General features: G+C 34.9%; 1 protein-coding gene across 3 annotated transcripts in view; it reads left to right on the top strand.

Moving 5' to 3' along the window:
• Window positions 1–16,451, top strand: part of Grip (Glutamate receptor interacting protein) — a 279,195-nt gene that overhangs the window by 252,347 nt on the left and 10,397 nt on the right. For all 3 annotated transcript variants that reach the window (XM_074095243.1, XM_074095242.1, XM_074095244.1), the window contains 5 exons: window positions 10,147–10,356; window positions 10,985–11,229; window positions 11,602–11,894; window positions 13,283–13,455; window positions 15,967–16,068. In XM_074095243.1, the coding sequence (XP_073951344.1) occupies window positions 10,147–10,356; window positions 10,985–11,229; window positions 11,602–11,894; window positions 13,283–13,455; window positions 15,967–16,068 (1,023 nt within the window). The remainder of the gene's footprint in view (window positions 1–10,146; window positions 10,357–10,984; window positions 11,230–11,601; window positions 11,895–13,282; window positions 13,456–15,966; window positions 16,069–16,451) is intronic.

Here is a 16,451-nt window from a genome sequence, read left to right as displayed (position 1 = left end):
GTTTTATTGCACAAAATCCTTTTTTAGAACTCGTTAGTCGCCAGGCAAAGTGCATCTGTTTCGTATTAATTAAGTTAAAGCACAAATAGCATAAAATAATATAATCATGGTTAAGATTGGTTTTTTTGGAATCTTTTTGTATTTTTTATTTCAATTCCAAATTTTTTGTTACTTTTACCCCCGCCAGCCACCAGCGGTGGTGTAGCGGTATAGCACACGGCACGGAATGCCGAGGACCTGGGTTCGATTCCCAGCGCTGGTCTTATTTTTCTGGTTTTTCTGTGCATCTATATTTCAGTTTGTATTTTTGATATAATCATGGTTACTAATCTTCTTATTATCTAAATATCTATACTCGTATAAATAAAAATGAATTGCCGTAATGCATGTACGAGTATGTACGCGCATAACTTCCGAACGACGGACCGAATTAGATATTAATTATTATTTGTAGTGTTCGTTAGTCAGGTTATGCGTAGCAAAATTTTAAAAAATGGTCAAGTGCGAGTCGGACTCGTACATAAAGGGTTCTGTAAACAGTTCAGTAAACGTTTTTCTTAAAATTCTTCTAATATAAGTTTTTTTTGCTGACTGCACTTTATGCCCCTGGTTACTAAAGTACTCATCAAGACGAATCAAACGACTCCAAACTTGATGCGGTCGTGTCGTATCACAGAGTTCTATGGTCAGTATGGTCACCCGCTAGCTTTATCATCAGATGAAATCCATGTTATAATAATATTGCATTGTCATCAGATTTATACATGCGTGTAAAATTTCAACTCAATCGGTTGAAGATATCTACTTCAAATTTGAGTTAAAAGATTTCACCCGAGCAAACATAGTTACATTACACTTCAAGTGAATATAATGCTTGTAATAAGTTTGTTAAAAATTTCATTTTTAATACAAGCTTTTTTGCCGAATGTACTTTATGTTGACTGTACTTGCATTGTCGTCTAAACAACATATCTGTACCAAATTTCAAGTCGGTACTATAAACCACCAAGATGTCACTACCAGATTATTGTATTGTCACCAAATTAACATAAGTATGCCAAATTTCAAGTTGATCGGACCACTGCAAGTGGGGCAAATTTAGTTTCCAAGATTTGACCCACAAACAAACAATAAATAAATAAATAAGCAAACAGGGCACGCTAAAAACACAGGAAAATCTTCTAAAAATATTGCCGAAATGTTAGCACTTGTGCAAGTATTACGAAAAAAAAAAACAATTTGAAATCTCATCCTCTTCGGTTTTGGCTGATTGCGTCTGAATACCATTGCCACGCGCCTCAAACGGCTCAAAATAAATGGCTGTCAGCGCGGTTCATTCGCGGAAAATTCGGCGGACTTCGTATGTTGTGTGATTAAATAATAAGAAGCTCGACTAGTGTGAATCAATTTTAAACTGTATTATTGCTTAGTATGTTTTTTTTTAGTGTAAAAAACAATAGGCAAACATAGTGATTACTGATGACGGTGCGAATTTGGTGAGCGCTTTATCAAAATTGGCTTCAATGTGGTTTGTGGTTCATAAATTGCTTTATTAATTTTGCAAAAATACGAATAAATCACACAATTAGACAGTCACTATATTTATATTATCGAAGCTTTAAAAAACATCATTAAAATCATAAACTTAAAGGTAAATACCTACTGGTAAATATTCTAACGACATAGTGTAATTGAATAATTAATTTTTTTCCAACACCTAAAATATTTGAAAATGCCTTCTAATCCATATTCAAAAATCGGCCAAGAGCGTGTCGGACATACCCGAAATAGGGTTCCGTAGCCATTTAGCGAAAAAATTAAGTAATATTTTTTTAAGGATTTCGTATTTTGTACGGAAAATTCCAAGTTTAGGTATATTTTATACCTTAGGCTGCTATTTACTCTTAAACTACTAATGATTCTCAAGAAAGCTTAACCGTCATAGTTTTCCTTCTAAGTTTGATATACTTACTACCATCCTGATTTTTCTCAAATTTTTCCACCTGCCGGTTTAGATTTTACAGGGAGGGTAAGGGGACGCTCGACTTGAATGAAAATTTGAAAATGAAAATGAAAAAAATTGCAGTTTAAAATTGTATATTTTGCAAACAAATCACTGATTCGAAAAATCGTTTTAGCAAACTCCCAATGGTTTTAAAAGACCTATCCAACGATACCCTACACTACAAGATTGGATGAAAAAAAATACCCCACTTTACGTCTATTGGAGGTACTCTAAAAAAATTTTTTTTAATATAATGTTTTCGGCATAGTTTACATATATATTCGTGCAAAATTACAGCTGTCTAGCATTGATAGTCCCTGAGCAAAGCCGCGGACGGACAGACAGATAGACAGACATGGCGAAACTATATAAGGGTTCCGTTTTTACCATTTTGCCTACGGAACCCTAAAAAGACATCACACAAAATGTTAACCATTAATTCAGAGATACCGATATTTAATACTGTTGTGACATCTTTACTTAGGTCCTCGTATTTTTGTTTATGATTTACGTTAATGAAAGGCAACAAATACAAAACATCATTAATACACCCCCTCGGGTGACATCAAAGTTCATTAAATAACATCGTTAACAAGTACCATCGCCCTTTGCCCGTGGTATACACGTTCGTACTTTCGCAGCACAAGGTTTAAGTAAAGTTTCACACATACATACATGCCGTAAACATGTGGTGAACTGTACCGTTATTATATCAACGGTGCAGGCAACTTGATGAGGGCTCGTTTGATGAAGGTGGTACTCGCCTAATCGCTTGGATTATGAGTACAAAGTGCTCACTTGAAAAGTACAACAGGGATTCCTTACGGTGTATTACCAAAAATATCATTGGCAATGTCAAATTATAATTCGAACATTTTTTAGATCATCGAGCATTAAACTTGAAAAATTATGCGCTGAAATCATTTTAATAATTGATATCCACATTTCAACGAGGTTGTAACAATTCGACTCCCACTGCATTGTCTAAATTATTAAATAAACAACATTGGCTGCAGCTAAGGTTTTGCACTGTAACTGCGCTATATTGCATCCGAAGACAAAAAACACTCACGCTTCTTTCGCCCTTCGGGTTGCATAACCAAAAATTCACACCACGCATCTGACATTTTATTTAACCTTCATAACTATTCTTGACAGGTGCATGCTCATGATAGGGAAAAGGGCGAAAGAAAGGGTAGGCTTTTGCCCAGCAGTGGGACATATTACAGGCTACATAAAAAAACTATTCTTGAACGTAACATGTAACCAACTTCTCTAATAAATTCAACTTAAACATTAATGTATCAAAATCTTGTAGAGAGTTCATAAAGTACTTTACGTGCCTATTTAATTTGTAGTTTCATCGCCAACTCGTAAAATTCTATTGTGACAAATCGTACTACAGCGCAGCTTATTCTTATCCCTTGGGGCTTAGATAAATTATGAGCGTCGACGTAATTTAGTATGCATGCAAAGAAGGCATAGCGTGGCGAAGCTAGATTTGCTTGATTACTTAGTTACGAGTAGTAGTGCAATTCGGATATGTTAGTTTCAATTAATTAGCTGCCACATTGTTAAATTACTGGACTTTCAGCATGTAGTTTGGCTGTGATAATTCTCCGTGTCTTTTTATGTATTAGTTCTAATGATAAGTGTTACATTCCCATTTAATTTCATTCCAAGTTTTCTATTGTTTGTTTAAGTTTTTAATGAGAAATAAAATCAAACCACCGAAAAAACTGAAAAGCAAAAAAATAGTAATCATAATAGGTACCAGTTTCAAGTCGGTGCCTCAGCACGAGCCAGAAGGAGTGATAGGAAGGAGCCCCTCAGGTAGACAACTACAGTCCACTCTTGCTTGCGAGTGCTGAGGCACTGACTACAAACTGGCAAGTGGGTACCAAGAATTAGGTTAAATAAAAAAGGTTTATTATTTTTTGCTTTTCAGTTTTTCGGCAGGTTATTTTTTTTTGTTTAAACGTTTTTATTTTATAATTTTTTCCCACCTTTAGGGTTGGATTTTTTTTCCAAATTTTATGGAACCGTCATCATAAACACTGTTTCTGTGGAGTAGGTACCAAACAGGGCTTTACTTTCGCGCAATATCTTTAAGGAGCCGGTCATAACTCTTTCAACAACAAAGTGTTCCTGATCTCTTTACTACCCCGTATACATGGTGTACTCAATACACGTATGCGTTTTACTTGCACTCTAATTAGTGTACTATTTACATTATTGTTTTGGACACAAGTCTTAGTCAACCCTAAATGCTGGCTTAATTTGTTAGGTACATGAACATTGAACATTATTTTATTTTATATTTTTATCGAGTAACCATTTATCATTATTCATTATTTTACAAAAAAACTGGCATTAAATAGCTGTCTTTTTCTTTTTAACCACGTCTGATAGATTAAGTTATAAATAAGACACTTTAAACGTGCTTGATGTTATGTCCAGCTTACAATGAGATCTTTATGTAAAAGTCTATATTTGTTCTGCGAGAGAAAGAGACAGTGCGAATAATTAAATTTATTTATTTAAGAAATTCATTACTTAATAAAATTATTATATTTGAATCAGATACTTTTATTTAAGCGACTTGCATTCACACCATTTTCCGGATATGCTATCGAAAAAAAATATCGTGTTATTGTGAATAGCTTTTCGTGTAGCAAAAGTTTTAATTTAGGGGCTGTTTCACCATCAATTGATTAGTGTTAACTGACGGTTAAATGTGATGCCGTCTCTATTTGTTTTGTTTGAATAGACGGAGACGGCATCACTTTAACCGTCAGTTAACACTAATCATTGGATGGTGAAACAGCCCCTTAATCTTACACTACAGATATCGTATCTACAATAGGTTACGTTCGTAAAAAAAAACATAATCTTCGAAAAAAGTGCCTCCTTAGCTTGTTTTTTGAAACAATGCACCACCAACCTGGTAAGATTATACGTCAATGCCTCTATACGGTTCGCGCTAACACGTCCATAAACCTAGAGTAGTTTCAACCTTCATAAAAGTATAGGAATGGCTCGTAAAATATGAAATGGCACTTTCCTTTGAAAGCTCATTTAGATGATAGTGATATTAGCGTAGGGCATAAAGCATAATTTCGAAAATGTTATAGCTATTCCAAGCTTTCAGTTCTCAAGTTACATTGTGTGTTCTTTAGTTTTAATTGTCGTTAGACATTGTTAGTTTCATTGCGTATGTAATGATTGTTGGCGGGTATGAAGTTTAGGAGGATCGTAAATGGATGTTAATGTAAGAAAAATTAGGTTGATGTATTAAATTTGTATAGTTTAATCTTATACTGCTAATATTTATGATATACGGTAAAACAACCGGCTTAAGATGACTGTGAAGGGACTAGGCAAAAAACCGTGTCTTATGATTCTAAAGGGACCAGCCAAAGGGAAATAAAATAAAAATAAAACTTGTATTAGGTACTCGTATACTTAATTTTAAGCATTTTTAACCCCCGACGCAAAAAGAGGGGTGTTTTAAGTATTAAGTTTGACCGCTATGTGTGTCTGTCTGTGGCACCGTAGCTCTTAAACAGGTGGTCCGATTTGAATGCGATTTATTAAAATCAGGGTTTCTAGCAATGATTCTTAGATAATTAGACATGTTTCATCAAAATCGGTTCAGCCATTTTTGTGATATTGAACTTGAAAGTGACAAAGTCGGGGGTTTTCCAACTTTTTGTTGGTTAGGTTATCCGTAACACGCATTATCAGACCACATTAAAAGCATGCAACATTATTATCACTCTATAGCGCTCTCCGCATGCATATTTGGTAATGAAATTTGCTACTTACACAATAAAATATCAATCAAAAGGGCGATCTTTTTACCACAAAATACTTGGTAAAAAAAACTAGCCCAAATCAGTGTTTCACAACTGGACAACTGGGTTTTCCCTACTTTCGTTTGGCTGAAAATACAAAAATAGTTACGCATTACTTATCTCACCAGAAGTAGGGTCGGTTTCTTGAGACAGCACACAAAACCGCTCCTTTATTTAGTTTTGAATAAACAAGGAACTGAAAACTTACCCGATACGTATTCATTATTTATGCGCAGCTTAACGGTTAGCTAAACTTTGTATTAATGCGTTAGTTTAACAGGTAATTAATGGGAACTTTACGGGTACCTATGTTTAGTTCTATGAATTAATGACAACCAATATTGACTCGTTCCGTTTCGGTATAGTTTGTGTTTATGCTGAAGGTACCGTGCCTACCGTGCCTGGATTTAAGACATCCCAAAAGCCGCGTGAGAAATCAAATTATGTTTCTCAGAAACGAAGTCTTACTGTAAATTTACAAACTAAATTGTTATTATTTAATAAACTACTATCCAAAAGATGGTTAAAGCAGTGTCCATGGTGGTGTGACATGCACGCTGCTTAAACTATGCTTTTTATACATTGCATAGGCCAATGATGATGATAAACTATTAAAATATTAGATGGATCAATTGAACTCCTCAAATGTACAAGGTTTTCATTGTATGTTACATTTTGCTAAAAAAATAAATTAAATACACTTCCATTAAACCAGGGAATCAATTGATTAAATTATGACCTGAATGCCTATGTAGGTTTTCTCGTCAAACAAATAATGAAGTAAAAAAGCCTCATTTGTGTGTGGCGAACTCTGCGGATTATTTGTCATTGAAACCATTTCCATTTTATCCTTTTCAATAATATTGATAATTATCAGTGATATCAACTCAGGTTTTGATAGGTAGTTTCGTGTATAAATATTGGTGCTTCAATAAGCTGTAAATAGTAATAATAAAATATTAAGTATGTGGGAATGTAGTAGAATATGACTGATCAGAGGCCGTATTACCTACCTAACGTTTCTGACGCTCGCGATTGTAATCAAATGACAGATTTCGCATACAAAAATTGCGATTTGCTCACTGCTCCTATTAAGCTAAGAGAGGAGATTTAAAACTCGTAGCAGACGGGCAAACTAAATAATAATAAAATGTCATGGAACAATTCACACCAATTGACTTAGCCCAAAAGCAAGCAAAGTTTATCTTATCGGTAATAAAAAAGGTAAAAATACTTAAACAGATATTTATTATACTTACTTGAATATATTTATTATAATATACAATACCCGGCGATAAAAATTGCACATCGGTCTTCGGAAATAGACATTTGGCTGTTCACGACGATTTCTGTACACTGGCGACCGTCCATCAAGCCTCGTATTTATTAAGTGACGTTTTATACCAAATAAGTACTGCACCTTTATGGACTTAATTAGTTGACGTCAAATTAATGACATGTAAACTTTGGATATCTATAGAGAGCTGCTGCAACTACTAGAAAAAGGATATTTCCCTTTTTTTCTAAAGATGCCATCGTACAATTTAACGTTTTGGGGGGTTGCAACAACTCTTTATTATATATTTTCATCTAAATGTATCCGTACTCTATTGCACCTGTACAACGACAGACAAACGTCACATAAATAGTGTGTGAGAGGTGTTTTTTATACCATTTTTAGGGTTCCGGAGCCAAAATGGCAAAAACGGAACCCTTATAGTTTCGCCATGTCTGTCTGTCTGTCTGTCTGTCCGTCCGCGGCTTTGCTCAGGGACTATCAATGCTAGAAAGCTGTAATTTTGCACGGATATAAAGGTATATTATGCCGACAAAATGGTACAATTAAAAAGTAAAAAAAAAAAATTAGGGTATCTCCCATAGACGTAAAGTGGGGGTGATTTTTTTTTCTCATCCAACCCTATAGTGAGAAGTATCGTTGGATAGGTCTTTTAAAACCATTAGGGGTTTGCTAAGACGATCCATGTAATCCTAAAATATGTTGCCTTCGAGACTTATTTTTAATAAAAGGGAAAATTATTAAATTAATTTCGCTGAGTATTGTTAAATATTATGATAACGTCGCGGAATAGCGACTGTCACATAATTATCACAAACTATATGAGGGACTTCACTAATCACCGCGTGCACTGAGCTTCGTGATGTGAGGTACGCAGTTATTGTCAAGCGCAAGGCCGAGAGATTGAGCGGACGCAGGAGCCATATTGCCATTCTATTCTGAAATGCGTTTATAGTGTGTTGTTTTTTTCTATTTTATAAAGTTAATAAATATCTCTATTCCTTTTAATTTATACCGTCCGATGATGGTTTTTAGGGTTCCGGAGCCAAAATGGTAAAAACGGAACCCTTATAGTTTCACCATGTCTGTCTGCCTGTTTGTCTGTCTGTCCGTCTGCGGCTTTGCTCAGGGACTATCAATGCTAGAAAGCTGTAATTTTGCACGGATATATAATTAAATTATGCCGACAAAATGATACAATTAAAATAAAAATAAAAATAAAAGACGATTTTTCGATTCAGTGCTTCGTTTGTGAAATATTCAACTTGAAAAATGCACATTTTCATTAAAATCGAGCGTCCCCCCCTCTAAAATCTAAACCGGTGGGTGGAAAATTAAAAAAAAATCAGGATGGTAGTAAATATACCAAACTTTCAAGGAAAACTATAACGGCTAAATTTGCTTGAGAATTATTAGTAGTTTATAAGTAAATAGCAGCCTAAGGTATAAAATATACCTAAACTTGGAAGATTCCGTATAAAATACGAAATCCTTAGAAAAATATTACTTAATTTTTTCGTCATGGCTACGGAACCCTATTTTGGGCGTGTCCGACACGCTCTTGGCCGGTTTTCTCCATGTGGCATACACAAATAATTATCTACCTTAACCGGGTATCGTACGCTGGACTTCAAGCGTTCTAATCAGACTTTTAACCATTAGGCTATCCGGTCAAATAAAACTAAATTGAATACTAAACGATATTTTTATTACTTCTACTTACTATTCTCTGTTTATTTGTTTGGGTCAAATCTTGGAAGCTAAATTTTACTCACTTCTAGTGGTTCAATTGCCTTAAAATTTGTCAATCTTATGTAAATCAGGTAACAATACAATAATTTATTTATTTATCAAAAAGTTTTTGTTAAAAATTTCATTTTTATGTTGCCCAAACTACATTGGCAAATTTCAAGTCGATGCCAAATAACCATTGAAGAATTCCGTCCTGTGGAGACAATCCTGTCCGGACTACCAGGATGTCACTACCAGATTATTGTATTGTCACACAATTTACATAAGTACCTATACCAAATTTCAAGTCAATCCAACTACTGGAAGTTGGTCGAATTTAACTTGCAAGATTTGATTACAGACAGACACACAGACAACGGGACAGGTGAAACTAAATAAGAGGTTGTAATAAAAATTACAGCATTACGTACAGTTAGAAAACCAACATAATCTGGTAGTGACATCTTGGTGGTCCTACCAGGATCTTCTGCGCAGGAGGGAACTTGAAATTTGGTACGGACACAGTATAACAAGTTTCCCTACAGTAATCCGACGGAGACGTCGAGACAGAGCAATCGTGCGGGGCGTGAGGGGTGAGACGCGGGTGGGAGGAGCCCCAGCTGCATACTTCGCCGTTCTTAGTAGTTTGGGACAAGTCTTCTACGGCTATCGCGTTTTTTTACATTTAAATTTATAATAAAATGTATTATGGTGCATACGACATTGTGTATACTCGTACTGCGAGAGCGTGCAATTCTTCATCTCGCATAAATAAGGAACTAAGATTTCATCAATTTTTATAGTTATATTTGTTTATTTTTTATATAATTAAATTCAATAACAGGAATGTTAAGTCCGTTAAGTCTAGAAACCGAAAGTATTTTTCGGTTACTAATCTAAGAAAGTATATTTTGTAGAAAAAAAAGTTTTTTATTTCAAAAATAGTATATTTTGATACTTCTTACCCTTAGTAAGTATGCCACCCCTAATTCATTTTGTTTTATATAATTTCGCAATACCAATATTATGTACCGATTCTTAAATTTGTGACAACCCTTCCTTACTTACGTAAATACATATTAAGGCTGCGGTATCGCTCAACTTCAAAGGCGTCTGCCTACTGTAGGGAAACTTGTTATATTGTGGTACGGATATGTAGTTTAAATTACAATGCAAGTACAGTCAACAAAAAGTACAGTCAGCAAAAAAATCTTGTATTAAAAATGAAATTTTTAACAGATACTTATTTATCGTAGGTCGCTCGGAACCTGGCATCGTACCCTCCATCGTCGGGTTTACCAAAGACTCGGTGGCTCACGAGTCAGACCGCCTCGCGCCAGGAGACAGGATCTGCAGCGTCAACGGGATCTCAACAGCCCGATTAACGAACGAAGAGGTGCTACGGTTGCTGGACAATGTGGAAGAGCGGGCCTCATTAGAAGTCGAATACTACATGCCCAATTATGGTGAGTACCGATAACAGCCTGGATATCTTCATCCTGGACTATAAACTAAAAATAAGACGTAGTACACTGAGCTAATGCTTTTTGCAGAAAATAAATATCACAGGAGGTTGATACTAATGGGCAACATCTGAGGGCCATATCCAGAAGATGTAACATTAAAAAAATATAATGTATAACTCGTAGAGTTTCTTGCCGGATTTTCGAGCTTTATTCGTGCCGGTGGTAGTTTTTTTTACATTCATAAGTGCTTGTTATAGCCTAAAATGAGTAAAAAAAATGACTGACTTTGACTGCTGGTTACAGACCTCTTCATGGAATGAAAGATATGGCAAAACATGGCTCAAGTGCGGGCCGAATGTGGATTGGAAAATCCGATGTGTACACAAGCAAAACTTGGTGTTACTGTACCAACTTTAAATTTACAAATTTGATATAATTTGGTAGTCTCTTAGTAAATTATCAAATTCGCTGCCGTGCAACAATGTCTCATCACAAGTACCCCACGAGATACAATTTGCATAATATAATCTTACTATTAGAGGAACTCAAACGCAATGCACATTCGCAAATTGGACACTTAAATTGCTTAGTTAATCTCAAGCAGTTAATCATTCAACATTGTCCGCAGCTTCCCAAAACTCCCTCTACATTACGACAAAGCTAGCAGAAGTTCCCGTTGAGAAGCTAAATGGTTCCCTCGGCGTGACCATCCGTGGTGGTCTTCCGGAGAACTCTTCACCTAGTGCTGACCTGGTGCTGAACAGCCGGTCGCTAGACGCTCAGCCCTTGGTGGTAACACATGTCAGGCCGGGTGGGGCGGCGTACAACACGTCGAGGATCAAGCCTGGAGATAGGCTTCTGAAAGTTGACCATGTAAGCTGTTTTAAATTTAGCCACCATAATCATCGTTATCTCGACCTGTATATGCCCCATTGCTAGACACAGTCCTCTTATAAAATAAGAGGGCTTGGCTTATAGTTTCAACGAGGGCGCAATGCGGATTGGGAACTTCATTTCTTTTTTAAGTAGCCTGTTTACTGTTTTTCTGCTGGGTTTAACTTCTTTACCGCGATTTAGGCAGTAAAATATTAGCCAGCGTCAAAATAGACAGACGATATTACGAGTATCATGAACTACACTATAATGATTAAAGCTTATAATTTCGTTTTTTATCCACTTCGCATAGTTTAGAAATAGAGTTGAGGTATACCTATCTTTTGATTAATACATTATTTTTGCCCCCAGATATCGCTCACCAACAAAACTCTATCAGAAGTTCACCAGTTACTTCAGAACTGCCCTCAGGTCACCAGTTTAACAATAGAATACGATGTCTCAATAATGGAGTCAGTGAAGTTAGCCACTGGGCCGTTACTCATAGAGATAGAGAGGCCTTGCAACGAAGACCTGGGACTGTTTCTGACCAATCAGAGGTACTCTGACGATGTCTATAGTTCGGGTTCGGACACGTATCAGAGGGTTGGGAATTGTAACGCAGTTTACATTGACAGTATATTGCCGGCGAGTATCAGTGACAGGTAAGACTATTCAATTAAATGATAGATTATATCTTATAATAATAAGATTTTTGCCATGTGGAAGAATCAAACTTAAACTAATATACTCAGCGGCACAAAATTTGGCCCACCCTTCATACAAAATTACCGATTCTGCATACATATAAGGGCCAGTTTTTTTGCCGCTCAATATGAAAAAAAAAAAAAATGAAAATGAAAATTTTATTATTACACACAAGCAATATTACATTTTTAGTAGTATACAGTGGACCCCAAACTAGGCTGAGCCTGTATCTTGGGGCCCGATGAGTTGGTTTACATCTCAGTTTACAGTTGCGTGCTTTTAAGAGAGCTTAAGATAGCCTAAACAGGCAAATAACTGATTTAAGTAGTACATTACAGAATTAAATAAATAGTCAAGTTGTGAGCGCATAATGTATTGTGTGTGTGTGTGTATATCTATCTATCGGGCATCAGTTAGTACTACATACATTATTGGCATTCTCAAGTACATGGATGGAAATGTGTTAAGTTGCGCCTCTATTAAATGCAGACTTTGTGTTATTCGACGTTATTTACATCAGGCGACAATTTTAATTATAGTTTCAAAAAATGTATCTACAAAATTTTATGCTTAATCACAAGAAATAATCGTAAATAGAAAATGTAATACAGTCACCTTTCTATTTCAAAGCATATTCCTTAATGTAATTCCTAATTAGTGCTCCTGTTTTTGTTCAGATTATTTTATGTCATCGTTCCTCAAATAATGTACACACAAATCTTGATTCCCAATAAAATTAATAACCTAAGGCTAAAGCTTTTTTTCTATAAAAAGTACTCTTTACAAGAAAGCTATTAATTAAAGTCCTTCGCCAAAGCCTTTCATGAAAGGATTCTTTATCGCTTCTTGACAATGTCTTACAAATCCATTCAAGTTGTAGTTCTTCTGTAACTTTAGGTAAAATTTGAATTTGAAGCGTAGTTTAGAATACTGTTTTGCAAAATAAAACTGTAATATAATTTGATCACTCACTTAAATCCTCAATTTGTTGTCATTGTCTCCATTTTTTTTAAATTAATATAAAAAAATATTAACCTATTTGTTTTATTATTTTACCAACTTTATTGTCATTTCATTGTTAGAATAATATTTACATACCTAACTTTACGTTTTTCCTGACTGTTTATTTTCACCGCCAACTTTAAAAAAAAAATCTAGGCGTTTTTACAAACTATAACTGTAGGAAAGAAATATTAGCTTTGAAGCTATAAGACTGTCTGTTCTCTGGATTGCTTTTTTATTCACAACTTCACTGTATTTTTATTCCACTGTATTAATCACCTAAGTTGGTAATATTTATCATGTAGTCGGTATAAAAAAAAAAACAAGGAAAGTATTCTTTCAGGTGTGGAGCCCTTCATCCAGGAGACCAGCTCTTAGCCTTCGATGATCATGTCATTGATGGTAACAACTACACAGCTGAAGAAGTCATGTGCTATTTGGAAAATTGCGAGAACGGCTTCACAAGGCTGCACGTTGCTCCGAGACATATAACTCAGGGAGGGAGATACACTAGAGGTACTTAAATAGTAGAGAGTAGAGGTAAGTAGATAGGTATTTTTTAATTATGAAACCGGCGTCAGACGTTTATCAATATACAGATAAGGCTAAGTTCGTTGGTAAAAGTTATCAACAAAATTACAGATATTAATGGCTGAACTATTTATATTGTAAATGAGCCCAAATTTCAACTGAATTGAAACAAAAAACCACAAAATTGTGTGTGGTAAGCGTTTTCTTGTGTTGGATATGCTAATGCCTAATTGAGATATCTCTTGTTATCACCTTTATTGGCAACATAAAATGAACGATGGCAACAACTGGGAAAGTGAGCATCACCCGGACGTCCGTCTGTCTTTCTATTTCATTAGCTGATGGTAATCTTCATGCTTGCATGTAATCTAATAATGCTTATGACAGGCTTTAAAATGAAAAGGGAAATTTTAGCAGCAAAGAGAAAAATAAAACGTCTAAGGAAATCATGTTTAATTTCAATTTCAATCCAACACAAAGTGCACTGATCAATACTTACATATACAATGTGAACACCGTGAATTTGCGACAGAAACTCTGCAGTTTAAAACTGTGTGTGCCTTTAGCGTACTCCGCCGTACCACTTCAGAAATACTTACGGCCACTTGGGCTGAAGTTGTCGAAACGCTATTACCGTAGATCTTTATAGAGTTTGAGCAGCTTCCATCTCTCTTTCGCTATCTACCGCGATTTTTTTTTTAAATATACCAAAATGACAGATTCTGATGAAGAATTACTAGCGCTGACTTCGTAAACCTTTTGTTCAATCAATTTAATATTTTTTCAAAATGTATGTCGCTCGATACGGTTGACGTAGAAAAAGATACTACCTACCGGTTGTATATAATTGGCTGGTTTTCACTTTGTTAGGTGTTTTCAACTTAATAACATTTGTTTTGTATTTTCATTTGCCTTTATGAAAGATGGACAAAACAGTTTTCCTTATAACAGGATTGTAACTTTTTATAAAAGGCTTATGGAGTTAAAATAGTTAAACCAATTTAAATAAACAGGTTAAAAATTACATTATTTATTAAAATTTTACCGCTTTACAAATTAATTTAGATCCTTAAGTTTTTAAAACTTTTTTCATGTTTTTTGCCTCTTAAATCTAATGATGTTAATTTCCGCTGGCAATCTTATAAGTAATATCTACTAACTGACCTACTAGAAAAACACTAAATTAAGTAAACTTTCGTTTAATGAACAGTTTTGTTGTGTAGATAGTTGACACACTTGCCAAGTTGAGACATATCTCAGAAAGGCTCTGGCCAGCACACGTTATAGACATCAAAACTTAAGTCTTTTGAGTTATACGAGCCAAGTTTATGCTCATACGTTCTTACTTATTATTGTGATGGTGTCGGGCAAAGGAAACAAGCGTTTTTGTCTAGAAAATGTATGAAACTTAATGACAATCAAAAATGATAAATAAAATCTAATCTCTGTCTAACCTGACCAAATACTGGCAGTGCAGGTAAGTCTTGCGTAGACATATGTTTCAATTTGTATGTTTTTTGTTTGTTTGTTTGTTTATACTCTTTATTGTACAACAAGGAAAAACAAAAAGGTTACAGAAAAAAGTGTTAAGTACAAAGACGGACTTATCCCTTATAATAAATATAACTACTGGACTACGATTGTACTGTGTTTTCATATATAAATTAAGCTACTGTATTGTAGTTAATATTAAATAAACATACAATAGTAGACAAAATTAGTTTTGACATAGGTATATTTGACTTCGACTATACTTAACCAATAATACGCTAAGTGAATTTTGTAGACCCTTTTTCTTTTACATTAATGACGATTTGCATCAAATATAATACAAGTTATTAGTGTGTGCATAGCTTATTTTGATTTTTGATACATTTTAATCCAGAATTAAAAATTATGTAGTGTACAAAATATAAAAATTCTTAACCTTAAAATTTGTTCATTTACATTTGAGCTCAACTTTCGTTTGTCACTGAAACACTTTTTTGCCTGACACAATTTTGCTGTAACGAGTTTTTTTCGGAATATGGTATTTTAGCTAGCTAGTTACAATTTATCAAAATGCATCTTGGAATATTTTTGTATAACTTTTTTCTCCTATACTTAGACCCCACCACAGATTCAAGTTGGGTGCTTCAGCGAAGTTTAGCCCGAGGCTCGCTAAGAATTAACTCTATAATCATTATAACCCTCAAACTGTGAACATACAGCTATTGGGAAAATTACCTATACTCTATACAGAAGGGCTGTTACAACGACTTCCACCTTACTTCTGAGAGATAAAGTTGAAATCGTAAAGCACGGGCCTAAAGATCCATGCAGGAGAATAAGGGATCTGAATAAGGCTGTGCCTATCTTATGTATTTATGAATTTAATTGATACGTGCCATGCTATAGGCGATGTACCTATGTAAAGCGCTTTGGGAATTAGCTACACGTTACATACAAACGCCTGATGTCAGTTATGTTATTGATCCCTTGTTTTATCTGTTCCAGAAAATTCAATATCAGGAACATCAACGCTGAATGCGAAAAAACACAGACAAAGAAATTATAGACAAAGCTCTATGCCTAAACTTGGCTTACAGGACGACTATGGTAAGCTAGGTTTTTTTATTTAATTATCAAAAAAATATTAAAGAAAAATCTGCATGTTTCAATGGATCATGCCCATTTTATGTTATTTGGGTATGGTCACATGTCAAATGTATGGACTGACTTTAGTTCTACAATAGCAATAGACGTGACAGCATGGTGTCAACTATTAGGAATTAGCGTGTGCAAGACTTTTACTTTACTAAATTAGGTATATAGTATGAAAATCCCCCGCCTTGGTTTTCTTGAAAATAAATATGGCTTTGGTGTGCAGTACACTAGCCGATTCGCATTAAAGCTTAACGTTCATCATATTTTTTCCTCGTCGTTGTATTTTGTACTGGAAAATAAAGCAATATATTTTCCCTCGTTCCTCCACAAACAAC

The sequence above is a fragment of the Choristoneura fumiferana genome, chromosome 12 (assembly GCF_025370935.1).
Source record: "Choristoneura fumiferana chromosome 12, NRCan_CFum_1, whole genome shotgun sequence".
In the NCBI taxonomy this organism is placed as follows: Eukaryota; Metazoa; Arthropoda; class Insecta; order Lepidoptera; family Tortricidae; genus Choristoneura; species Choristoneura fumiferana.
Note: the sequence above shows the minus strand (reverse complement) of the source record. Positions and strands in the feature narration are given on the sequence as shown.